General features: G+C 46.9%; 1 protein-coding gene across 1 annotated transcript in view; it reads left to right on the top strand.

Moving 5' to 3' along the window:
• FRMD4B (FERM domain containing 4B) overlaps positions 1-26,323 on the top strand; it is a gene marked incomplete at its 5' end in the record, with an annotated part of 84,396 nt that overhangs the window by 15,790 nt on the left and 42,283 nt on the right. Inside the window, 7 exons of the mRNA XM_082321242.1 lie at positions 5,139-5,204; positions 5,947-6,041; positions 8,307-8,399; positions 11,045-11,128; positions 12,761-12,845; positions 24,756-24,812; positions 25,792-25,814. Coding sequence (XP_082177368.1) covers positions 5,139-5,204; positions 5,947-6,041; positions 8,307-8,399; positions 11,045-11,128; positions 12,761-12,845; positions 24,756-24,812; positions 25,792-25,814 — 503 coding nt within the window. The remainder of the gene's footprint in view (positions 1-5,138; positions 5,205-5,946; positions 6,042-8,306; positions 8,400-11,044; positions 11,129-12,760; positions 12,846-24,755; positions 24,813-25,791; positions 25,815-26,323) is intronic.

Genomic DNA, 26,323 nt, shown 5'->3' with positions numbered 1-26,323 from the left:
TGTAATTTGCCCAGTTCTGGGAGGTGAAATCTGGTCTGGAGGGGGTGCAACACATTGGGTTTGCTTCTGACCCGAACTCTCCATGATTTCCCATTTGTAAGCTATGCTTCAGGAGATACGTTATTCTCTCAGCTTTTTTTTTGGCTGAAGTTTTTTTGAGGTTTCCTGTTTACACCCTGTCTAATTACTTTTTTCTTATTTTTTTTTCCTAACTGGATGACACACATGGATGTCTAAAAATATTGCATGTAACAACCAGCTTCGAATAAGGAGGATGTTTCTGCTGAAGAGAAATAGCATAAATATCCTGTATGGTTTTTTTCCCAAATAAACATTCAGGCTCAGGATATCACAGGGAATTGGTTTAAGTAACCAAGAAGTAGAGGTTTTTTTTCTCTCTACCCTGTTGTTTTTTTTGTTTTTAAAGGAGTGATGTTTTGGAAAGTCTGCCCCAATGACTTTAGGTGGAGAATTTATCTTAACTTTTGTGTCACAGGCGAGGTGGAGGAAAAATTTTTTTTCCAGCTATATGAAACCTTTCTGAACATGTTAACCTGCTATGTAGAATTGCAGTCTCACCCTATGCTTTAATTTCCACACATGGAGATTCTGAGAATCGTGTGCTTCTCCTTCATTATCTGCCTTTTTCACTGAAGATCTGGGTAAATTAGGTTCTTGCTGAAAGCCCGCTGCCAGTACCTGCCTGTAAGTTAGCAAGGCTGCAATATTTTGATTTTACTGCATTTCTGCATTGGACAGTGTTTGTCTCCTTTTCACTCCTGTCCATTTTGGAGTTTTTGTTGCTTACTTGTGTGCAGAGCATACAGGTGACTTTGGGAAACAATAAGAATCCAGCATCCCAGTATCTCAGTATGGTTTTGCCAAAAATGGGGCTGTGCATTACGTCGCCCCGCTAATTTCCTTTTCGGAATGAGATGAGATGCAGAGATACTTCCTGAATTCTATGCTCCTGCTTCTTTTACTGGATAATAGCTAAAATATTAGCAGGCTTTTAAAAATAACTGCTAAAAAGAACAACTTGGGGCACGTTGCAGAAATATAGCAAAATTGTTCATTTGTATGGACAATGCAAAATCAATGAGAATAAGCTGAAAACATAGATGTGTGTGTATATATATATCTCAAGACTGCTCATGCCACCTCTTAACTGAGCCAGACAGCTGTGCTCATCTTGTGATGGATTGGTCCAACTACATAGAAAATCAATTATATTGTTCAGATTAGCAAGACGAGCTGAATTCAAGATGAAAACATATCCTCTGAGGAGGAGCCCAGTGCCCCGAGAGCTGGGGAGTCAAATGCGGGTCCCTTCCCAGAGCCCAAGGAAACAGGCCTGCGAGCGGATGTGCTGCGGGGAAATAAATCACGCTGGTGTCAGTGGGAGAGTTTAAAAATGAGTCCTTCGCTGCTTTGGCTCCAAGAGCTCAGGGTCTCCGGTCGCTGAGCTGGAGGCACTCTTCCATAGCCAAAATCCTTTATATATTCTGTGATACTATGGTGGGGAAGTTCTCTTTTTGAAGCTCCCCAGCTCTTCTTCAGGCAAGAGGACTGGAGCAGACCATTGATACCTGTGGCCGTGCTGGAGTGTGTGGCATTGCTGTGCCGCAGTCATGTCGCATCTCCACATCACTGCGCTGGGACAATATGGGACCAGTGGAAGGCGACTGATACTCTAAAGCTTGTGAGGTGGTCTTGCGGCTGCAATAGCCTCTGAAGCTTTTGGTTCTGCCCCCTGTACAAATGAGGCTTGCAAAATGTGAGTACTATCTTGTATATAGGAGCCCTGTCTGCACAGGGGGGCAGCTCCATGTGAGGAGAGTTGTCTCCTGGAGATGACCTCTCTGGTGGGTGACACTCCTGATGCAGGAAGGGCTTGTGTTGCTCTGTGATAGTAATTGGGAGTGATTTGCTTCTGATTGTGTTTGTAAGTATGGAGTAAGCCAAGTGAAGTGCTCTCTGCCCCATCAGGAATGGGGTGGGGATACTTGGAGTGAGCTCTTGCACAGCTGCAGAAACCAGGGTGCTGGTTGCTGAAGCCTTTGGTCTGCCAGAGGAGGATAAGGGCTGATGTTTGGACTGTCCTAGCTAACATCGCTTTGTTTAGGGTCGGAGCCCGCAAATGCAAAGCTGGTGGTCAGCCCAGCAGAGTTGTGTTCCTCAACTGGGCTGTGGTGCCACGCAGTGAGTATCCATGTTGTGCCTCTCAGCCCAGGTGGAGAAGGCATCTTAGCAGGGATGTAGCCCTCAGATGTGCGTGCGTGGGCTGGGGAGGCAGAGGGGTGCAAGCAGCAAATGAAGGGGCTCCAAGGCTCCCCTCTTCCTTGAGCTACAGCAAGCAGCAGGCCCTGGACATTGCTGTTGTGTCCCACCATGCGACAGAGCATTCCTGGGGTGACACAAGCTCATTGCCACAGAGCTCTGGGGAGACAGACAGGAGCTGACAGGTTTGTCACAGTAATGGTATTTTGTGGTTCTTTATCGCTGAGCACCCTGGCATCCTCTGCAACTTCTTGATTGGGCTTTCCAGTACTCTGGGAAGCAGCTGTATGATTCCTTCTGAGATGAGGGACTGGAGACCTGGAGACTCAGGTACTAGATGTATCTATATCTGTAAATCAGACTTAAGCTATGTCCTTATGTTTTCTCATCAATAAAATCGGGGATATTTATATCTTGCCTATCTTCAGGGGTTTCATGAGGTTTAATTACTTTTGAGGTGCTTTGCAATTACCTTGGATAGCTGAATAGAAGCACAGATTATGGTTGGTATTTCTTTTATGTTTTAATCTTCCCGGCAACCTTCCTTTCTCCTCAGCACAAGGCTTTGTGGATGTGTTTGCTGTAATAGAAACCTTTTTTACTTAACAATAGACAACCGAGGCAATTAAAACAGTCAGAAGTGATTAATGTGATTTCACTGGGTGAAAGCTAAAGCAGCTAGCAATTAAATAATGGCAACCCTTGTGCTATCTCGGAGCAACAGATGGGAAATTATTTAAAAACACTATTGGATCAGACACTTCGCAACAGGGGCAGATTGGTAACAGTATGTCAGAGCCAGAAATATGCACCACCTTGAAGGGTGTGCTGATGAAATGATTAATTGATGGTAACATGTGACTTATTTATGAGCACACGATGGCAGACCTTCAGCTCTCAGGAACAAATGGACCTGTGATCAGATCATAATGGATTTAAGGGCTCCGGGCGGCATGTTTGGTGAGCGGGTAATTCGCAGGGAGCGTGCTGGAAGCTGGAATCGGGACGCTGCAGCTTTGCTTCCAAAACCTGAAGGATAAAGCGCTGGAAGTGGTACCCTGCTGGGAGCATGGGCCTGGGGCTAGAGCAGCTCTGGGCTGATGCCTCCTCGGGGTGCTGTACCGTGGGGTGAGGCTGTGGTTTGCATGGGGAGCATTGCTGCTGTCTTTGTGAGGGTGCAGTCTGTTCTGCACCCTTGCATGCACAAGTTGTCACTCTTCATCTGGCACTTCTCTACAAATTCACATTCACAGCAGTAGGATAAATGAAAAAGAAGGGGTTTCTTCCAGCTAGACTCGCTCTGCAAATGGTCCTTTTACTAGTATTGCCGCTTTGATGAGCGATGTGATGATAGGTGTTTAGTTAGTGCCGTAAGTTGCCAGCGCTGGTGCCACAGATGCCGTAGCCCCGTCTTCCCAGACACTAGACAAAGTTGTGCTGGCAGATGCCCATCTCTGACCTGTTGGCAGAGCTCCTCGGGAAGGGGCTCCCTCCTCGGTTTTGGTCAAAATGAGCTCAATTAGTTGAAACAAAGCTTTGTTAATTTGGCTTCTTACAGCTGAAACGGGCTGACTGGTGACAGAAGAGGCTGTGTCTCGGCAGCCCTCGCTGTGCAAGCAGCCGTGTGTTGAAACGGGGGCAGTGCTGGGGGAGGCAGGAGGTCTCTCTGGTTATACTGCAATTGGGTATAAATTGTATTTATTTTTAAGTCTTTAAGATTTGGATGTGCAGGACAGGAGGTGATGGGGGGGAGTACTGGTGGCAGCAGAGCTCAGTCCTGTCCTTGTCCTCGTCCCTGCGGAGCCAGAGGGATGTGAAAGGAGAAACCGCTGTGTGTTGCTGTTTAATCCCTCCGGGAGCCCCTATCTAAGCAAACCACCCTTGGCCTCTGCTCAGAGCTCAGAATTTATAGTCTGTGAGAAGCTTGTGCTGTCAGGAAAATGAGTTACTCTGAGACTGGGAGAATAAATACAAAAGCCAGGTTTCCTTCACCATCTCTTGCCTGGAGAGCATTGTGAAGCCAGTCCTCACCAAAGCCAGTGAAGAGGCCCAGAATTAGAACAGATTTTAAATAATGTAAAAGCTTTCGTGGAAATGTATTAGATTTCAAAGGGCAGATATTAAAGGGGCATAATGTGCAGCTATTTCTGAATTGCTCTCCTCTTAAAGAGAGAAAGACATGTTGTTTGCAAGAGAAGTGTGACACAAAATGGGAACCGAGGTGGTCCAGAAATAATGTTAGAGGTTGCAAAGCTCATCCTGTTCTTAATCATTCTATTCAAGCACCTGTCTTGACATGTGCAAGCACCTATGTAAGAATCCTATGGAAGCAATGACTTCTAATGCTTGTGAAGAGTTATCCAAGGGAGAGCATTAATGTGCTGCTAGAGACTCTATCTAGACTAGAGACCAGGTCCTCTGTCAAGGGACCAAATTTAGGCTGACCCATCTGCAGGGAGGGTTGGACAGATGGGGATTTCATGGGTCCCTGGTCATCTTTGCTCCTCACCAGAGCAAAAGGCCATTGCTGCTGCTTCTGGCTATAGTACTAGCCAGGCTGGTTCATCCTCAAATTAAATTCTCTCAGCACTTATGTCACTTTTATCTGATCCCAAGTGCTGCTAAGCACCCTTAATTCTGGCTTGAAGTTGATGGGAGCAGGGAGTGCTGAGGCAGCTCCCCAGACCGAGTCCTTGGAGAAGGACGCTCAGCTCTGGTACGGAGTCGATTCCCTTATCAGTGCAGATTAAATGCTTGCTACGTGCTGTCCTTGCCCCTGAGCCGCACGTGGGCCTGTGCAAGCCAGGAAAGTCATGGATCCTGCCCTTCCTCATGGTGCTGTGTTGCTCTCTTTGCAGATGACAGAGGGCCGGCACTGTCAGGTGCATCTCCTCGATGACAGGAACTTGGAGCTGCTGGTTCAGGTACAGACCCCTCTCTTTTGGGCACCGGTAGCATGGTGCCAGATTTCTCTACTTATTCCCTTTATCAGTTCTTTTGGGGGCTGATGCATAAGTGATGTTTGAAGAAAAGTTATATCTCTTATTAAAACAACTCATAAAGTGGAATAAATGGGCATGCTGTTAGGCACGCACGCCCCTCCTCAGAGCTGAATTAGCAGGAGGGTTTCCCTTGGACGTCGGTGCATAGCGGGCAAAATGTTTGCCATCAGTTTTGCATTCAGTTTTTCATCTGCTTTCACCCAAATTCATAAAGTGTATTAAATGCACCCCTTGTGGTGGTGTGTTTTTGTAATTTAGAAAGGAAGAAAAGTCTGTATTTTTGGAGGATGTGTTTTATTCCCATAACAGAACCCAAAGCATGAGATCCTCCAGTACACAATATTTTCTTAATTGAAAAATCCCTCCTGCTGTAAGTGCAGGAAAGCTTCCAGAAGGAGGAAAGCAGCAGTCTGTCTGCACACTTCAGCTTGATGTCGTGGGTTAAGTACATAATTGCCTCTCCATGCTCCGCATGTCCTGCGGCTCCACGGAGACACCGCATCCGACTGCCCCGAGTCTGATGAAGCCACTTCTGTATTGAGTTGTACAGCAGGGTTTTAACCTGGCCACGTGTACTTAAATGTCAGTATTTGCAGAGAGAATTTTTATTACATGTGAAAAGCCTGGACTGAAATGAATTAAATTATTTTTATTCTTTCGATAGCCCAAACTTTTGTCTCGGGAGTTACTGGATCTGGTGGCCTCACACTTCAACCTGAAAGAAAAGGAGTATTTTGGGATAACGTTTATAGATGATACGTAAGTATGTTCATTTATTTTAAACAGCTGTGTGATTATTGCAATGTGAAACCTGTCCCCAACACTGTGGCAGCTCAGTGTGATGGAAAAATGACTTTCTTTTGAAGAAGAAAGATTTTTCCTACCTTGTGCTGCTTGGCTGAGGAAAGGGGAGGGCACAAAACAGAAAATATTTGGAAAATATCTTCCAGACACAAACCAGAGAATCCTTGTAAAATACTTTCCTGACGCTTTCACTTTTCATGTTTGTCTCACAAGGTGGAAAAATTGATTCAGCAATGATTTCCGACGTGAACACCCTCAGCTTTCCTACTCTGCAATTTTAGTAACAACAAAAAGTTTTGCATTTATTTTCAAAATGAATTGTTCCTATTGCTTTGCACTTTAATCTCAAATGTTTTATTGAGTCTTTTAAACCCAAACTTCCCTAGCAGCAGTGAAATATGAGGTTAGTCCTTCCCATAAACAACTTTTCTCTAGCTTCCTTATTACTTTTAGCTATCCAAGCTATTCTGCAGACTACCAAAAAGAGCTGCAAAAGCAGAACATGCTCGAAATGCACAACCCTTCCTTCCCGGCAGCTGGATGATGGCGAGTGTGCGGTGGTGGTGGGTGCGGTTTGGTATCGCTGCTGATGTGAGTGGGGCAGCTCAGGCAGCCGCTGCCCATCCCCTGCCACCCTCCGCTGGCGGCTGCCGCGGGGCTGGGTGAGATGCTACAGCCAGGCTCCGGAGCACCACGGGAGTTCTGCTTCTGTGGCATTAACCCAGAGCTGGCTGGGTTAATTGAATCTCAGCTGGTGTTTAGACTCATGTCTCAGCATTGCACTGAAATGCTTCCTCACATCTGCTGGGTGCAGGACCGAAACCCGCAGGCAGGACTCTGCTGTCCAGGGCTGGCGTCTCCAGAAGAGTTACCTTCAGCTCCCCGAAAAAGCTGGAGCAGAGCTGCTTAGGGCAGTGGGGAAATGGAGTTGTGCACTAATACAGCCCCTAAATAAACCTCTTCTTGTCTAACGGGAATAATATTAGTCCCTGGTGCTCTCCATTGCTGCTTTTTATGGTGTCCTGGATGAAAACCTTCACCTACAAATCACGTCGGAGCCATGTTTGGGGCCACCCTGCCAAGGCAGTTCCCATCTGCAGGTGCAGGACTGGCCCTGGGGAAAGGGCTGGTGCTTGCAGAGCTGGTAGGAGCCGCTCGTGGGGCCCTGGCTGCAGCAGTGTGTTATTTTTACCAGCCACTCTCATCTTGGGCTCTCCCTAGAATGTATTTATGACATCCTTGTGCTTTCAAGTGTTGGAAAATACTTTCTTCCAGCTCTTCTGTAAATCCCTTGAGGATGCTGTTTGCAGTTGGCTTATTTTTTCCCCCAGAAGAGCTGCCATGAAATTCTTCTGGAGGTTTTTGGTTGCTTGATCTCCCTCACGGTGAGCTTTAAAGTGCTGCCAGGGGATTTACCTAAAAGCTGTTGGCTTCCCCAGAAACACCAGCGGGGCTCCAGAGGCTGCCTTGGGTGTATGGGGCTGGGCTGGGTGCTTGGAGGGAGCGTGTGGCCTCTGGAGGGCACCCATGCTTCAGCCTTTTGGGGCAGCCACAGGCTTCTGTGCTCCCCCTTGGCCCCAGGGTCCTCAGAGAGGTTATTGGGGTTTGGGGGATTTTTGTTTTCTTTCTGGCTTCCTTCCTATTTCAATCAGAGAAGCTGCTGCAGAGAGAACTGTTTCATACACCTGCCTCGCTTAATGAGCGTGCCTGTGGTAAACCCCTCTGCTGTGAAGTGGGGTTTTATGTCATGCTGGGACTGGGGATGGTGCAGAGCTGGAGGAGTGGGGGATACGGCTGCAGAGCTGTGCGGTCCCCGTGCAGCAGAAGAGATCAGACCCATTTCTGCTGTAGGCAAAAGTCCAGCCTCTGCTACAGATCAGATCCCCCCGCTAGATACGAGAAGTCAATGGAAGCATCCCTATCTATAGCAAAGGAGGGTATTTCAATAATATTTAGTTTTTCTGCGTGCCATGCTATGACTTTTGTGCTGCAGCTGAAAATACAATGGCAAAGAATGTTCTCTAATGTCCAAAAGTGAACTACATCAAAATCTGCAAGTTAGGAAAAAAGGAAAGAATTGGATGATATGTTTGCCTGCCTCAGAGCTGAACCTTGCATTTTTTTTAAAGTAGCACTTGGAATAACCATGAGCACTGAAAAGACCCCGTTTCTGTATTTCCTGCCCCGGTTTTTAACCGCCTCCCCAACCTGTTTCTGCAGAGGTCAGAGCGTCTGGCTGCAGCTGGATCACCGAGTCCTAGACCATGACTTGCCCAAGAAACCAGGCCCAGCAACTTTGTACTTTGCTGTTAGGTGAGTAATTGTTTCCACAGAGAAAACATTACCACTGGGGTTTGTTTATCACCAGGGGGTTTTGTTTAAAAGAACTGATTACGGATTTGATAAAGGAAATAAATGTCAAAGCAATATATTGTTTTTAGAAGGAGATTAGGTCCTGGATAAGTGCTGCTCTCTTTTGTATTTAACCATGAAATAAAGTCTTTTGGAACGTGGTACTTTTTAAACTGTTACTAGGACATTGTTCCTTGGTTTTTTTTATTTATAACCTTGTATTTTAAATATCTTCTTTGCCTGACTTGTCTTTAATAGTGCTAAATTTTAATACAGTTTGTTTAATCGTACTTACTTTTTCTTCTCTTACGTTTACTTAAGGGTTGTCTGTACTTGAAAGGGATTGCTGATGGCTTCTTTGCTCACACAGCTTAAGCCAGTCCCTAGGAGAGAATAAAATCCCTGGCAAAGTGATGATTTTGGCCAATGTAATTGCATTACTTTAGGGCTTTTGCTGGCAAAGCTCTGCTGGTTAAGGGCCTGAAAAAAAAACACATCCTATGAGACAGAGCTGTGCTGGCAGAAAAGACCAAGCATCATATTCTTAATATTATTGGAGTTTTTGTTTTCCTTACAGTCTATGAGGAAAATGAGAGCAGACTGACCTCATTTGCTTTTCATATCTTGGTAAATTTATGCCTTGCGTGCTTAATTATTTGAAGCACTTCCAAGGCAGAGCCTCTTGTGTAGTTGGGTCGGTTGGCACTGTCGCCTCACCACGTCCTCCACACCCTGGTCATCGAGGGAACAGTTCAAACAAGCAGTACTTTGTTTTTGCTGAATATGTGCTTATTTGTGATGGAGTTCAGAGCTTCTCTTCCCTTCCCCACTTCTAACAGAAAGACAGAAATCAATTTTAAAAGGGATGATGGGCTCTTCAGTTTATTCACTGTGTTTGAGGATCTGGGAGGCTAAAAATCTATGACTGCCCAAGAAAGCTGTGAAGGCGCCCACGTGACTTGGGCATTTCTTTGGTTGGGATTAATGCTGTTGGCTTGTGATGTTCATTTTGGTGCTCTCTGTTGCAAGATGGTCCTCTACAGGACAGGGTGTGCAGAGACCTGGGCAAGAGTTAATGTGTAAAGAGTGGGCTTGGAAAGCTCAACATCTGGAAGCTAATTTTAAGCCTGACTGGTCCAGGGTCATGAGATCCAAAACAAGCAATTAGGAGCCAAGGTGGTGGGCAGTAAGTGAGAAGCAGAGCAGAAGGAAGATGATACAGAAATAATTAGCAAATATAGAAACTGATCCGTAGAAAATAGATATCCCAGCAGAAAAAGCCACTTCAAAATCTGCAGCCCTCTTTCTTACAACTTTTTGGATAAGGAAATGACTCCAGGCCTTTGCTCCATGGCATATGCCTTGGGTGGTTAGTTCAGACACTTATCTTGTGTGAACACATTTGCCTTGTCATAGCCTATTCCTTAATTAAACACCCATGAGAGCAGCCGAAATACACAGTTACAGCTATGTGTGCCCATGGCTCAAACAGAAAAGCATAGTGGGGTGTGGGGCAAGTGGCATGGAGGGGCTGGGCAGAGAGCCCCAGCACTCAGCGGCTGTTCCCCCGGGGCTGGACAGTCTCCGGCGGTGCACGATGTGACAGCGGTGGATGCTGTTGCAGCTGCAGGGCGTCCCCCGGGCTGGGCAAGCCCTCCTGTGTGTTCGCAGTAGGTTCAACCACAGAATAAATACTGCTTCAGTGTCACTTTTATTTGAGGTGTGAGTATAATGAGGCAGGGCACTGAGCCACTGTTCTCATAACAAGCAGCAAATGTGCAACAGCATTGGTTCTCGGTATCTTACTGCACTGGACAAGTTTCCAGATGGGGGTGATCCTCAGATACTTGGTTATGACACTCCTTTGGTTCATAACTCCTCAGCCCTGAGCTTTTGCTGTTCAGTAATGAAACACATGATAATCCTTTCAGATTTTAATTATTTTTCTTCAGCTGGGATAAACTCACCCCAGTCACGTAAGTTTTCATATGGTAGACACAGCCCTGGTGAAGGGCTCTATAATGCAGATTTAGGACTTACAAAAGTGTCATTCTAGTTTCAAGGATGCTGACAGCATCAGAAGTAAAAGCAGAACATACACTTTATGGTGTTCCCAAACATGCCTGTCATCTCCTGAACATCCTTATCTCTGTGGTCCATTGTTCCCCATCTGTGGTGTGGTGATAAGAGTGTACAGCTTGTACCACGGAAGAAACAGAGCATGCAGACCTGGCTGGGGCAGGGAGCAACACTTGCCTGGTGCCCTCTTCCTAAATCCATAGATCCTACAGTCTCCTGCTCTGTACCAGCAGTGACTGGGAGCCACCTACCTCTCTTCAGAGCCAGGGGTACTATCCTGCTTCTGAGGATAAGTCAGCCATGTCTGATCCTTAGTTGAAGGAAAGTGCAAGTGCAAATGAGGTCATTAGTTGAGGAAAATCACCTTTTTGGTGCAGCCGAGGGAGGAAGGCAGGCTTTAGCAGGCTGAGGAAGGTCCATGCTGTAAAGGGCTGGTCTGGCAGCAGGCTGGGAAAGGACGAAGAGTGAGGCTCTTGCCCTCTGCTGCTCTGTGTTTCTGGAGAGAAATGTTCAAGTGTAAAGTGAAGTTTAGCAAAGCTGTTAAAAAATTACATCAGGTGGGATCAAGAGAGGGTGGAAATACCTGTGGCTCCTACAGTCCTTAGTGAAAGGTGAGTCATGGAAATGTAAAATAGCCTTTCAAATGTCTGGGGCAGGCTGCTGGGCTTGGGTCTGCCCCTTGGACAGGCTGCATGCCTGTAAAATGGGTAAATTATCTCCTTATCCTGCAGAGGCGTTCTGGGGAGTGCTTTAAACTTAATTTGATGGAACATGCTGTAGGAATGTGAAATATTAAAACAATTACTATTTAATGTATTGCTTGTCTCAAGTCACAGCATAAATACTGCATGCATTCCTAACAAATGCAGCAGGTGCTGGCTTTACTGCTTCCTACCATGTGCTCTGTCTGCTGCTGTGGACTTCTTCCAGTGTCTTGCAAATCATCTACACCAAGAGATCAGTGGCCGGAGCTTGAGGCTGTGAGGAGCCTTAAGAGCACCATGGGGCTGCAGGAGGGATTGGCCTGGTTCTGATAAACATAGTGGGCTGCGTGCCCTGTGTTGGCCATCCAACCCTTCTGCTATCAAAGGCAAGATATTGAGAAGCCCTGGCGTGATCTGCACTGCTGGGGCAGCGGTGGTGGTGGCCCAAGTCTTTGCTCGGCTGGGAAAAAAGTGTACCTTCTATATAGCACGGGATGGGAGAGTCTGGACCCAACGCATTCCTTCCTCCATAAGGAGGTGAAGCACAGCTATCCTGCTTTCAGATCCAGCTAAAGGAGGATTGTCAGGACCACATTCACACAAATTTGTCTCTCTTTAAACTGACTTGGCAGTTCTGCGCTCCTCAAATTATAGATGTGTTTTCTCTGCAACATTTAATGCATCTCAGCGCTGTTTGGTTTGATGCCCCGAGTGAGTCAGAGAAGCGCACAGACAGGTTGCGTGCGATTCTGCAGAGTGCCAGTGGCATACGTGATGTTTGGTGTAGCTCTGTAACAAACTGGGACCCATCTGCTAACCTTGGCTGGGCCGGAGTAACCAGTAATGGGATTGCTGCTGTTGGACTGTGCCTCTGTGATGTACCCGTGGCCCTGGGAAGAGGAAGCCGGGGCTGGGGAGGAAGGCAGCGAGCGCTGTGCAGAGTGGTGCCTGTAAGGCTGAGCTGGTTGCAGCCCTTCCATGTAAAACCCCTGGTTTTGGGCCTCCCATTGTCATTAGGATAGATGTGCCCGATGGGACGGAGCTGACCCCAAAGCGTTCCTCTCTGTGGTTTTTTTGCTTGTCCCTGTTTGCTTGGAGCAAAGTTAATGGCTCTCAGCCCGTGGCTGCGCTCTCCTCCTGGAGACAAGACGGTCCTGCGGGAGCGCCAGCCCCTCTCCTCCACAGGCCGGCTTCCCGGCCTGCAACGTGCTGTTCGCAGTTACCCTTCCCACTTCTGTGTTTTTTATCTGCATAGGAGGGATGGGCTTTGCTGCTTTAATGTTCGACAGGGTTTTCAAATGAGATGAAAAGTCATCAGATATCTACGATCCATTGAACAAGGAGTTTGTCGTTCCCTGTGCGCTGTTGGCTTGTGATTTTCTGCTTATTCCCTCCTAACAGGCAGGAAATTAAGTGCAATAGCTCATAGTTCCTCTGTGCTATTTTATTGCTAGAGAACAAAACATTGAGGAAATAAAATGATTTGGGCGGAAGATGAAACCTATTCAAGAAAGTAACTTTTTTTTTTTTCATTTTCAGGTTCTACATTGAAAGCATTTCCTTTCTCAAGGACAAAACTACGGTCGAACTGTTCTTTCTGAATGCCAAGTCTTGTGTGCACCAGGTAAGCCCGAGCATTCCTTTGGAGCTCCTTGTTGTGCATCTCCCATTTATTGCTCTTCTGCCACCTACGTGGTCCTGAAAACTTGCTAGGAGCCGTGTTTAATTTCTAGATCTTATTGAATTATTAAAATCTCGGTGTGCTCTCTCTCTTCCTTCACTTAAATGCTGGTGCTCCAAGCAAATGGATAAGGATGATGATGGCTTCCTTGTCCTGTTTTTGCAGCCCCGCTGTGTGCTCACTGCGCTAGAATAAGTCTTAAATACTCAAAAGCTTTTAAGCTGTTTGAAATCTGGGTTGTAACTTCGCAGGTAGGCTCTGTCTCAGTGGCATATCCTTCTATACACTGCATAGTAAGTGCTCAAGCATCTCTTTACTGATCTCAAGTCAAACTTATCTCAAGAAAAGCCCTGTGAGGAAGGTCCTATGCTGTGAACTTGGTTCCTAGTTTCCTGATTTCCTGCCTTAATTCAGTGAAGGAGTAAAGTAATAAACCCTATAAAGTAGTAGTCAAAACTAGTTATTAAAATACTTTTTAGATTTATTCTCTGATTAAGAAGCTTCCACTGTTTTCTTAAAATATTTGAATTGGTAGAATGTTTTTTTTTTAAAGTTACTTCATGATACAGTAGCCAAAATCTTAAAAAATAAGGTCAATCTGCTGCAGATTCATCTTGGTCTGAAAAAAGGGCGGTGTGGCAGCCACCTTCCACATGCCCCTCATAACCAGTGGTGCAATAGCAGCTGCAGTTCAATGAACTTTAGCAATGCCTGATGTTTCTGGGACTTTCCAGTTAATGTCAAACTTGGGAATCTTGCTTTTTTTTAACTTGTGGTTCAATTCAGTCTAAAAGGGTCACTCTGTTCTTACAACCTTTTCTTGGAAAACAATTCTGTATCATTAGCTGGTGGTGGAGCTTGGTGTAGCCAGCCAAAGTTTTCACCTTTAATATGCATATTTTAGAGGATTCTTATTCAGTATCCAGTATTTGTTATTTTATGGTGGGATCAGAAACCTGACGTGAAAGTGGTTAATGGTAAAGTTGTGACTGTGCTTTGTACAGGAATTGCTTTCTGGAAGAGTGGAGGAAATTGGGGCCTTTTTACAACATGCCAAAGTTTTAAAGATGTCTGAAGAACTTGGGGCCTCGCTGGTTAAGATTAATAAAAAGCAAATTCCATTTGGCCTATCTGCCATTTTAAATGAAGGGTCTTGGCAACTTGTAGTCATCCTTTCAGGGAAAACTGGAGCACTTTAAACAGAAAGCACAAATAATTTTGGAATTGGAAAATGGTCTGGTTTTAGAAAGGAATGTGAAAAATGCTCCTGCTATTGAAACAAATGCTGTCAACATCAAAACATTTGGTGCAAGTATACGTGTTTATATATATATGCATAAAGCATAAGAGAAAGTAAAGGAAGGGAGAAGCATAAAAAGCCTTCCCTCACTGATCGTAGATGCACATGTCATCAAACCAATAAGGAGTCACTTCTGGCCTGGTTAAATATTATTATTGAAGCAGCATAACTTCGTATTACTGAAATGAAGTGCTGATAGCATGTGAGGCGCTGATGATGCACTGAGTGCTGCAATAAGCAGGCTGTGCATCATCCAGCTGAGTTCAGGGCTTCGGGAGCTGGGAGAGGTTTGAATGAAGGCTGGTTCATGTTTTCCCCCCATGGCTTGCAAGGTGTGTGCTCTAATTGGTAGCAACGCAAAGTGCCAGCTTCCCTGTTCCTGCAAGGAAAAATGCCAGGAGCAGAGAGGTTTTTTTGTTGTGTCCAGTTTCTGTGGCAAGCAGAGGGACGAGGAGCATCGCTTCCTCCCAAGAGAAGGATCTCTGCGGGCAGCGCCGAGCCATTCAGCACGTAACGAAAGCCAAGAGCCCCTGCTCTGCCTGCAGCACTTTCTGTGCCCTTTCAGCACTTTCTGCCCGCAGCTGCTTCAGCAGAAGCCAGTTTATTTACTTTCAAGATACATTTGCTCCAGTGGCTTTTAACCTTCACTTTAGGTCTCTTCAAAGTATTTTATCCTACTTGGTAAACTTATGGTCAGTATCTAGGTTTCAAGTAGTGCATGAAATGCACGTGGGACCAATTCTCATATTTAAGCCCATGGGATGTGGACAAGAGGATGCACAAAGGCGCCTTGGATGTGCTCGCACAGTGTGTATGCTCCTGCAGTGCTGCCAGGCTCCGTTGTGCCGCAGGGAAGGAGGCACAGCATGCGGGACCGGCCGTGTTGGCTCCTGAATATGAGCAGATCCCCAGCTCCAGTGAAGCAAGTGGCTGATGCTTGCTGATGACAGCGAGGAATGTTCCCTGGCATTTCTCAGTCGTTAATCTATCTTGGGGAGGTTAGACCTGCCTTAGCTTAGCTTTTCTCTTTTTTTCTTTTTTTTTTTTTTTTTCTTTCCCCCCCTCTCCTTTCCTTGCTGCATGAGTGAGGAAACCCCAGTGTCTTAAAAAGTAGCAGCCTACACCCAGCCCATGTGCTCTGGGGTGCTCCTCAATGCACGAGGTGTGCTGGAGGATGCCCTGCAGGGGCCGTATCCTAACCTGGATCTTTGCATGAAGCTTCTGCTCTGTGTGGGCGAGGAATGTGGCTCAGAGGATAAATGCTGCAATACTGGGGTGCGAGAAGACCTGTGTGGATAAGATTTCGTAAAAACCAGTCGCGTGTTTTGCTTTCACAAAGCTGTTTCCAAAGTTTTCACAGTAGCTTCTTCCCTACAGGGGACACAGTGGGTGGAAGTGCCCAAATCCAGGGTGGTGCAGAGGCCTGATGCTTGAAGGAGTTTGTGTCTTAGACGTTCCTGAGCACTGGTGTGTGTTGACAGCACAGCAGTGTGTAGGTACCCGTGCTTCTGTGGCTTGTGTGCTTTAAAGGAAAATGATGCTTTCCTGAGCACAGGGTGAGGGGGTGATGCTGCCCTGCATACGAGATGGTGCGTGTCAGGGCTCCTGCCGGCGTGTAGGGGACACCACGAGAGCCAACCAAAGGCTTGGGCAAATACAGCCTGTGTGTTGGCGAAGCTTCATGCCAGTCCCTCCTCTGGAAGGGATTTATCCATGGTTTATGAGGTTCAGAGGCTGCATCATAATTGTATTTACAGTATTCTTCAACAGATCTGTGGGCAATCCTGTGTGTGAAATCCTGTAAGTGGCTGTATCTAACCACAGAGAATGGTATCTCCCTAATGAAGTCCAGCATCTCTGGGTCTAAGCTGGAGCTGCTGAGCAGTGTGTCTTGACCATCTTGTCCCAGATGACTCCAGAGAGGTTTTGCTCCCAGATGAGTAAAAACTCAGAATAAATAATATAGCATATTAAATATATAAAAATATTACAAAATATAATAAATTCCAAAAAATAATGGAAACAAACCCTGCATAAAACTTCTGGAAACAGAGAAGGCTAGCTTGGTGCTCTGTAGTGCACAAGACACACTGCTCTTTCTTACCTTTCAACTCCACATTCCTTCCTGCAAATCTCTCTGCTCATTTCTGCAAATCTGGTACCACTTTCCCCTGCCAAGGGTTGGAGGAATCTGGGGCTGGTGCATTTTGCAATTTCTGTAGACATTTTGGCAAGGAAGAGACAAGATAGACAATAAAATCTCTGCTGCCAAAAATGTATTTCTTTCTACTTGCCACCCACTCCCCCACCTCCGGGCTCTTCTATACAGTCAAAGCTCCTTTGTGCCTCTGGGACCTTTGCTGCTGCACCCCTGGTTTGTGCATCCTCTAGGACCTGTGGTGTTCCCTGTGCAGTCCCCCTCTGCCTTCCCCTCAGCCCCTGCGAGCAGCTGGGGAGCCGGGGGGGGTCCCCTTTGCCCAAAGCACAAGAGGGCTGAGGCCTTATTTTTACTTTTGCAAATCATGTTTTAGCAGTGTTACAGTTCTGCACCCAGAGCAAGAATCACTGTGCACTGAGCGTGAGGCATCCGTGGCTGCTCCTTTCACTGCACCCTCATCTTAACCCGCCACCACACCAGCATCTTCCTTCTGCACAGTGTAACGTAACACTGCTTTACACGCTTGGAGAATAAACTTCCTCTGCTGGATTTGCCAACATGACCCATTCAGCCTTTGCTGGCCTTGCCCTCCCCATGTCTCCTTGCATAGGAACTGAATGCAACATTTGCTGTTCTACTTGTAAGAGAGCGCTCGGTGTTCCCTCACCGCTGGTGCGTGCATAAACCTTGGCCTCCAGCCGATATAACAAATGCTGCCAATGCCCTCACCCTACCCTCCTTTCATGTTGAGCTGCCCATTTTTTCCCCTGGTCTGATGCTGCAGTCCTCAGGCCCTCTTGGTCCTGTGTGGTCCAGCCAGCTGCCTGGCTTCTGCTCTCCAGCATCCGTGCTCTTTGGGTTGGAGCTTGGAGAAGATGTAGCTGCTGCCAGGAACAGCTTGGGCCGCTGAGCAGGAGGTGGGAGCTGGTAAAACTTAGATCTCCAGGCCTGTGGAAGGGCCTCCCAGTGACTTAGTTATAAATTCATTTATCTATGTGTATTTTGGGAGAATGCAATGGCTGGAAGGATGCTTTGTGTATGTCTGGGCTCTGTTTTCCTATGTGCCTCTCTTTTTTTAAGGCTTTGAGAACTGCTGCCTGAAAACCTTCAGTGGTGACAACTTCAATTTAAAAGCTTGCTCTCCTGTCACTGGCTGTAAGAAGCTGGATTTAGATTTATAGTGATCTCTGAAATCTACTGTACAGCTGGAATTTAAAATAGTGAAAGCCTAGCACTTAGTTTCAGGTGAAATGGGTATCTCAGCATTATGTTTGCACAGGTATAGGGGAGCTTTATAACATGCTCAGTGTGTTATTGCACAGCCCGTGACCCTAGCTGGGATACTTTTAAGGAGGTGGGTCGGAACTGGTCACGCACATGTTGGTGATAAATTTGGAGAGATAAATTAATCTTTTCTTCTTTCCAAACAGCCAAGTTTGAAAAAATAACACCCTACTTGGCTAGCAAAGCACTGTCAAGTTTATTATGCATTAGAGCTAACCTCCATATAGCTCTGCAGCCATACGCTTGACTCTTTGCCAGTCCTTAAAATACGTTCTGTAAACTAAGATCTTGGTCAAGTTGGCCGTGTTCCCCTTTTCCTCTCTATATTTGGGTGTTGGGGGGGTTATTTATTTAATTTCCCCCTTTTTCTCAAGGACTTGCAAGAATTGCTTTAAAAAAAAGAAAAAGAAAAAAGTTAAAGGAAATGGAAGTTTTCAGAGGAGTCTGTAACCACAATAGCTTTGTGAACGGCAAAGCTTGTGAGCACTTGGCAGCCTGAAGACCAGTGCTTACCAAGAAGAGCTGTTAAAACAGACCCCTGGTGTGAGCATAAAGTCTGGCTGGCTTCCAGCTCGTGGAGAGCAAAGTGGCCATATATCAGAGACCTCTCGAAAGTTTTATAACAGATATTTCCTAATTCTCTCCCATCTCTAGGGAGAGGGGAGCGTTCCCATACAGCCTTGTAACACAGAGTAGTCTGATGCTAGCCAAGACTATTAAAATATCCTCTGTCTGTTGCCTGTATTCACTGTTCTGCTCCTAAAGAGGGCACGTGTAAAGCCCAGGATGAGGATCAGCAGGACTACTTGCCCTTCTGCACTTCAGGGCTGTTATCTTCCATGGGTGCTGGCGCCCACCTCTGTGGCCCAAATCCCCCAGCAGCATGTCAGCAGATGAGAAGGATGGAGCATGGTTATACCTGTTAACAAAATGTGACGGGAGGAGGAGGCAGGACGCCTATGCTGATGTAACCTGGCGGATCTCCATGGGGCCCCCTACTTGTTACCCCATGAGACCTCAGATGGGGCTGCGCTGGTGGCTTGGGGAGGGAACTGGCCGTGGTGTGGGTGTAGTCAAGGGACTCTACCCACCACCTCTGAGAGTGGTTGAGGTTGGTCCAAGGCTGCCTGCTGTAAAGGGTGATGGTGCCCCAGGGACCTGTTGAGGCTCTTGCCAGGGGAGGTGTAGGTTGTGTCCCAGCTGGGCTGGCCCATTGCATATGAAGGCTTACTTGGTTTGCAGCCAAAGCTTCATACCTCATGTCTCTTCACATAGTCACCTCCTTCTAAGTCTAACTACTGGCGTTAATTGCGATGGAGAGTTTTGCACCTTTGATTTCCTGGCCACAGGGTAAAGTAGCTGCGACAGCTCAGCCAGTTCTGTTACTGGCGTGTGTTGGGTATCTCACCGCGGCGCTGCGGTAGGAAAGCGAAAGGCTGTGATTATACGTTAAGTCTATTGACACTTGCCATATACCCTGGCTTGCAAACAGGGAAGTCTTTATGTCCTTCCCCCATTCTCTGCTTTTACTCTTATATTAATGCAAAAAAAAAAAAAAAAGGCAGCACTAAACGTGCTCCTGTTGCACTGAACTGTGTAGACAAGTCTCAGAGTAGCTGCTGCTGTCCCTGGAGTTATATCCAAGTGTTGGCTGAAGCACAAAACGCAAGCAAGGGAGACGGCTGAGGGTGGCTGGCAGAGATGGCAAAATAAAGGGTGTAACAGAGAAACCTGAAGCTTTCCAGGAGAGAGCTGTGGTAGTCACTGCACATGCACTGAGCTGTGTTCGGTCTCAGGTTGTGCGCGCTCTCACGTGGGTAGGAAGGGCTGTGGGGCTTACTGGATGAAATGAAAGATGTCATGGACCATCTAAGTGCTGTGAAGCAGCTGTGAGGCCGCCTGGGCCATCCAGGCTGTGCTCCCTGTGGGGTAAATGCAGCACGAGTGCAAATCTGAAGTGCCCTATTGAGGAGGGTCAGAAGGACTAGCCTTTCATTTGCTCCTGTAAGGGCTTGTATTCTGCAGCTCCTGCTGGTTTAGTGCTTCACTTTCCCTCCCTAATGTGCTGGAGGCGGACGCTTGCTTTGCTGTGCTTTTTCTTAGCCCAGTGTTTCTGTCTTTGGGAAGCTGGTCCCAGCTGAGATGCTCAGCAAAATTCGGAGCTTTCTGATGCAGGATGGGATGGGGCATCCGGTGCCTCGCAGGGCAGCGTGAACAGCAGGTGACACCACTGGGATTGCGATGTAGGTGTGAATGCTGGTAATCAGGACAGGCGCTTTAAAGCGGAAGGATTATTTGTTTCTGCTGTTTGCTTCGTTGGTGAAATTACACAGCGCAGCCACACCGACAGAGCGAGTTGTTGAATTTGCCTGACCTAGTTTCTCCTGCGCTGCTCAACTTGTCGTGTAACAGGTTGTGGCCGACAGCCCTTCCCCTCCCCAGCCCGTCCCAGGAGCTCAGGCCACCTTGTGCAGCCTCTGCTCTCAAAGACTACTTCAGTGCTGAAAAGCTGCTAAGCTTTCTGCACTGCAGGGACCTGCCTTTGCATCCTCGGGCTGTCAGGACACACCGCAGGGATACTGGATCCCTTGTGGGAAGTCACGGCAGTGCTGGGTAAGGGCACATGTGCTGGCATCGCTTTCTTCACTTATGCTGGGTCCACACCCAACTAATTGCCTCCCTCGGTTTGAACATCTTGTACGTATTTGGGTCCTTCCTTTCCTTCTGTCTAATTGCAACCCTTCTTTCTCTCAGCTTTTTATAATCAACTTTCAGCAGTCATGGGTGATTATATTCAATATTGTGGCTATTCAATCATAGTGGGTGTGTATTTGGGGGCGTCTTTGGTTAATATAAATTTAAGGGGTTGGTTTGAGGGAAGAGGTGTGGTAGTATCTCAATTCTCAAATCTCCACGTGAAATGTTTTTGCTTCAGTCTTTAACCTGTGGAGGTTACATGTGCTTTGAAGAAACTATCAGTTTTCATTTCTTGTTCTGGTTTTAAAGAGTTAAACATGACAGTTCCTGTGTTGCTTATTTTTTTTAATCTGCTTTAATCTGAGTTTACAGTCTAAAGATCTGCTTAGCATGGTTAATGCTCATCTGACTATCTTCGTTCTTGATCTGTGTTTTCATCAGGATTTCAGACTTGTATCTCTGTGACAGTAAATTCTAGTGTTGTTGCTGTGTCTAATGAGGGTTCACTGCTCTATTCATGACCGAGCCATGTGATCTTTATCGCATTCATAAGTCTGTCTGTGCAGCAAAAGACTTGAGCTCCTATCTGAATCAGGGGCTAAATTCTGCCTATGGGCACTGAAGGCAGGAGTTGGTCTTTACTAGCTGCTGAGATAGTGACCTATTCCTGCTCTGTGGTAATTGCTGCCTGGTTTGGACATCTGCTACAACCTTTTATTATTCTGATGTTTGTCAGTATGACAAAAGCCACTACCTGAATCTGCTGGACCAAATGTAGTGTTTAGATAAGCCAGTGGCCTTTTAGAGAGCTACGCAAGGGGCTAAATCTCTCTCACTGGTTAAAATGATTGGTCCCTGTGCAAACTCTAATTGAAAAATATGCTTCATCCCCTCCCTGGAGCTGCACCCGCTAGTCTGTTTAAACTTATTTACATCTAAAATATAGAAGAATCGGATTCCATTATCTGAATTACATCCATCTACTTAACCTCACACTAGTGACCTTGTTCCCACTTGGGATAAATCTAGGAAAACCTTCTATCTTCATCTTCAGCACACAGCCGTGAGAGCACTCGCTGCCCTGGCTCCCAGGGCCCCCCGCCTGCTCCCTGAAGTCTCTGCTTAAATTACCCTGGCAATTGCAGGCATTGAAAATGAGTCTTCTTACAGCTATTTTTCCCCATCTATTTTTTGAAATCTGACCTCGCTGTTAAAGCGATGCTAAAACAGAGACCCCCATCCACCATGCCTTGGGGGCAGAGGGATGGTTATAAAAATCAAAATATTGCCTGAGTGAGTGGGAAGAGTCACAGCTCTGTGTTCCTGAGTGACATGTATCGCTATATGGATTTGTGTCAAGGCAAGGGCTGTCCAAACTCCTTGACAGCCCAGGGCTGGATTACATTATAGCAGTGGCCAATTGAGGAACCAGATGGCACATAATGTTATATTATGATGGAAAATAATTCCAGGCTCAGAGGGGATTGTCCAAGAGACTGTCGCTTGTATAGCATTGGTCTGTTAGATAAAGGCTGAGCTGGGCTTTGGGATCCCTTGCTTCAAATCCTCGCTGTGCTATTTAGCTACTGCTGACCTCAGGGCAGTCCCTTCACCTCCCTGTCTCTCTCTTTCTTCTTTGATTTTTAGCCCCTTTAAAGGGTAGGGGTTCTCCTGATTGCTTTTGGGTTTTTTTGGGGGTTTGGTGGTGTTTTTGGTTTTTTGTTTTGTTTTTTTTGGTGCATAGCCTCCCTCAGAGTGGCCCCAGTCTCCTGGCACTGTTGTTATACAGTGATATGTGATAGTTAGGGCTGGTCCACCCTGTTCTGAGGTTTGCAACAGCTGGAGAGCTGTGGTGGCAGCCCTGCACCTGGGCTGTCCTGTTTGTCCCTTTTGCTCTGGTTAAGACACCTCCAAGTGTCTTGTTTGGGAGAGGTCAGGTTAGGGAGGACCTTACCTGTGCGTTCCTCCACACAGCTTCTACGCAAACGCGTTCGAAACCAAGGATATTGGCACAGCAAAACCCTCATCATGAAAGCAAAGACTGAAACTTCATCACATGAAGAAGGCAGTCCCCCTTCAGCCTGTCTGGTCTCCTAAAACCCTAAATGAAGTGGTTTGTGGGATCACTTTTAACGTTTGTGGCAATGCCATAGCAGCCTAGTAAAGTGACCAGTGCTCTTAATGCTTGTATTTAGGACAAAGTAAATAAACACAGAAAAGCAGCCTCGTAATTGCTATTGCTAATTAGTTAATGGTTGTGAGGTGCTTTGAAGATGAAAAGTGAAGAGGTGCTCGGTTATTAAGTCCCAAACACCCCTGTAACACCAGCAGCAGCTACTACTATAGGTCAGCAGAGACTCGCTGCTGCAGTAGCTCACAGAGTGCTGCAGAGTTTTTCTTGGAGTCAGCGACAAAGAGAAGAGGGCCTTTGATGTGAGAATTGCATTTGGATAGTGAAATCTCCATGAGTTTCTTGCACGCTTAAAAGGTGATGAGCCGCATGTGGCTGATTCCGCCTTGGGGCAGGGAGATGGTCTCGATGATGAGCTTTTAAAGTCCCTTCTGGCCCTGTTTTCCCTGATTTTGTGGTCCAGAGACAGCTTTGCTGAACTAGAGCCTGTCTTTCCTGCTGAGCAGAGGTTCCCTGCGATGGCATTTTCTCATGCCTGGGTTCCCTGCCTGCTGGTGCAGCAGAGCACAGTGCTGGGATGACCTGATCTCCCGTAATCCTCCCACTGCCATGGCTGGCCTCAGAGGCTGTTTGAGCAGATGCAATTTAAGCTAAAAAAAGGCAGCTCAGATGTGCATGACAAAGATTAACCTGATACAGACCTGGAAGTAACAAACTGCCTTCAAATTGCACCTATGTGAAGAGTTTCTGGGCTGCAATCCTTGCCTTTTCTCTTAAGCATCAACATGAAAGAGATCTGAAGGAAGGATGAACTTGAAGCTGTTCTGTTTTTTTTTTTTCTCCTAATTTGTGATGTGCCCCTCCTCCTCTTCTAATAAAATATGTTTGGGAATGCTTTGGAGGCTACTTCTGCATAGCTGTTGCCACACCTGTTGGGAAGGGGAAATTCCTCTTGGTCTGCCCTTGTGGAGCAGCCCGGGGGAGTGCTGCTGCTGGAATGTTTTATTGACAAAGCTGGCAAAAATCTTCCTTTCCCTGAAAAGTGAATTATTTGTTTATTCACTTTTGAATTTAGTCTCTGTGGGCCAGACCTGCAGCTGTGGTAAATTAGCTCAGCTCCAGATGTGCCCTATATATTTTGAAATGTCATTTCCCTGTATCTGTATGTAATTCTGTAGATCTTCCTGCTGCCCTGGTTTTGGCACTATTTCAGCTTTTGGTCTACTTTGTCCCCTTATTCAGCCACCAGATCCTGGGGTCAGAGGATGTGTTGGGATCTCTGTGGCACGAGATAGGCATTGTGTCCACTACCTTCACTTGCAGAAGGTCAATAATAAGGAAAAAAAAAAAAACCCAACCCTCTGTACTCATGGGATGGTTCACGGGCTCAGTTTTGTCCTTTATACACAGTTTGCAGGATGCAGTAGGTATAAGGGGTAGCTTTGATAACCCAAGAGTCCAACTCTAAGTACATCTCCTTTACTCTTCCAGTGTTACTGCTGGTCCCAGTATAGAACCAAGACCAGGGTTTTGTAAGAGACTAGCTTTGAAAGATTGCACTTAAGGTTGCAAGCACGAAAAAAAGGATCTTTGTGTAGTTTTGATGTTTTGGCATTTATCAGCTGCACACCTCTGAAGTCACAGAGCGCGTGGTGCTGTCAGGACAGGACTGGTTGTGGAGTGGGGTCAAGACACGGGAGATTTCCAGCACGGGGGTCCATGCAGTTTTTTGGAACATTGCCCTATGCCTCCAGCGTACCTGCAAGAACTGGAGGGTGTGAGATCCAGACTGCGTGGGGCAAAGGAAGCTTAGTTATGCTATCCTTGTGATGAGTATTACTTATCTAGCATCAGGGGTGTGCATACAAGCCTCCCAACAAAGAACCGCGGTCCCTGCCCCGAGGAGGTGTGCTTCAAGCCGTAAAAATACCTCTCGTTCAACCCTGCCTGCCTGCTTCACGGCAAGATTTTCGCGTGCGCGCAGGCAGATGCAACAACGCAAAGCAGCGTCCGGTAAAACGCAATAACAGAACGATTTGTAACGAAAACACGCGAGGGCGAGAGAAGGGTTTGGGGGCAGGAGGAAGGGTACTGCCGGGGGGCTGTACGTGCTCCCAAAAAGGGGTGGCAGCCGAGCGGACGCGGGGAGGGGACTCCGGCCCCGCCGCCTCCCGCGGGCGGAACGGGCGTTCCCGGAGCGGCGGGGCGGTGCGGGGCCGGGCGGGCCCCGGGGAGGGGGCGGCGGGGCGCGCAGGGTTCACCTTCTGCTCTTTCCCCGCCCAGGGGCAGATTGAAGTGGAAAGCGAGACCGTCTTCAAGTTGGCAGCCCTGATTTTGCAGGTAAGCGCCTCTTCCTCCTGCGTTTGGTCGGCGCTCTGATACCGGTAACTTGGGCTTGTTTTAGCCCAGCTGCCTTCTGCCTTTCTGGTCTTTTCCCCTCTACAAAGACAAGACCATGCAGTGTTGTTTCTACTCTCTGCAGCTGGGGGTGGAAGAAAAGCTAAAAAATTTGGGAGTTGCTGCTCTTGTAGGCAAGTGAGAGAAAAATTTCTTTGAGGAATCCTAAATTGAAAGAGAGAAGGAATGAGGAAAAACTTATCAAGGGAAGTAATTTATTTGGGCAGGTTTGCATCCAATTTATTACTTATTCTAATTTAAATATGTTCTGGAGATCTGGGAAGAAGAAAGTACAATACTGTAGCTAAATTTGCTATATTATGCTTGTGAATCTTTCAGAGCATGTTTTTGATACCTCTGTCATGTTGAAATATGTCAGTTTTTCCTCTCCTTAATCAAGTTTTCTTGTAACCCTCGTTATTTACTACTTTCTAAGAAATAAAATTCTGCCTTTAAAACGTTGGGGTTTTTTCCCTACTGTGTTCTCGGTGACAAAATGCTCCAGCAAAGCTGCAGTGGCTTGATCTGCCTGAACTGTTGTTTTCATCTCGAGCGAGCACAATTCCTCTCAGCTGCTGACCTGCTTGTAAAGCCGACCTTCAGCTGGACGTGGTCGGCCGGAGAGAGAATTGTGTTTTGCTTCATGTGCAGTAGAAGTGATGTTTGATTTGCCACGTGAAATTCATCCCCGTTTTGGAAGTGGCTTTATTTATGGTATAGGTGGATAATCTACAGCTGGAAGCGTAAAGGGCTGAGTTCTGTTCTCGAATGCATGCAGGCAGCCTTCATGCTTTGCATCGAGTGTAGCTGGGGTCAGGATCTGGCCACGGAGCTGTGGGAGTGGGGACGTGAACAATGCTGGGAAAATCGAGGACTTTTGAAGAGATCATGTTTTAATTCTGTCACTGTTTTTCAATTCTAGGAAGCTAAGGGGGACTATTCCAGGTAATAACATTTTCCTTTCTAATACTAGTGTGCTTGATGGATGTATTTTTCTGTGTTGGCATTGTATTGCAAACAATCAAAAATGGGGGTAAAGTCCAGCCGCGAGCAGCAAGAAAGTGAAATGTGCTGCTGGGCTGGATAAAATCTGAGTCTGCATGGTGAGTAATGCCTTTTGTGAGCAGGCTCTGAGTCAAAACAGTTTTTCAGGCCATCCCGCTTTGCTCCCCTCCCCAAACGCGGCTGCCGAAGTGGGGCAGGGAGAAAGCTCCCGCTCTTTCCTAGTAGAAGGCCTGTGCTTTGCACTGCGGCTTGGGTCCATCTGGATGACCTTCCCTGCAACCCTGCCCGCAACCCTGCCGGTACAGTGGCAGCACGTGCGGAGAGCCGCGGAGCCCGTCAGCTGCCCACGCCAGAGATCAATGAGCCGCTTTCTTCTGCAGCTGCCCCGCGGGGCCTCTCCCTTCCCGCACTTGACCCGACAGTTGTGTTGTAGCTGGTGTGCGACCCGG

The sequence above is a fragment of the Platalea leucorodia genome, assembly GCF_965183815.1.
Source record: "Platalea leucorodia genome assembly, chromosome: 9".
Classification (NCBI taxonomy): Eukaryota; Metazoa; Chordata; class Aves; order Pelecaniformes; family Threskiornithidae; genus Platalea; species Platalea leucorodia.
The sequence above is the reverse complement of the archived record's forward strand: the minus strand, read 5'-3'. Positions and strand labels throughout refer to the sequence as shown.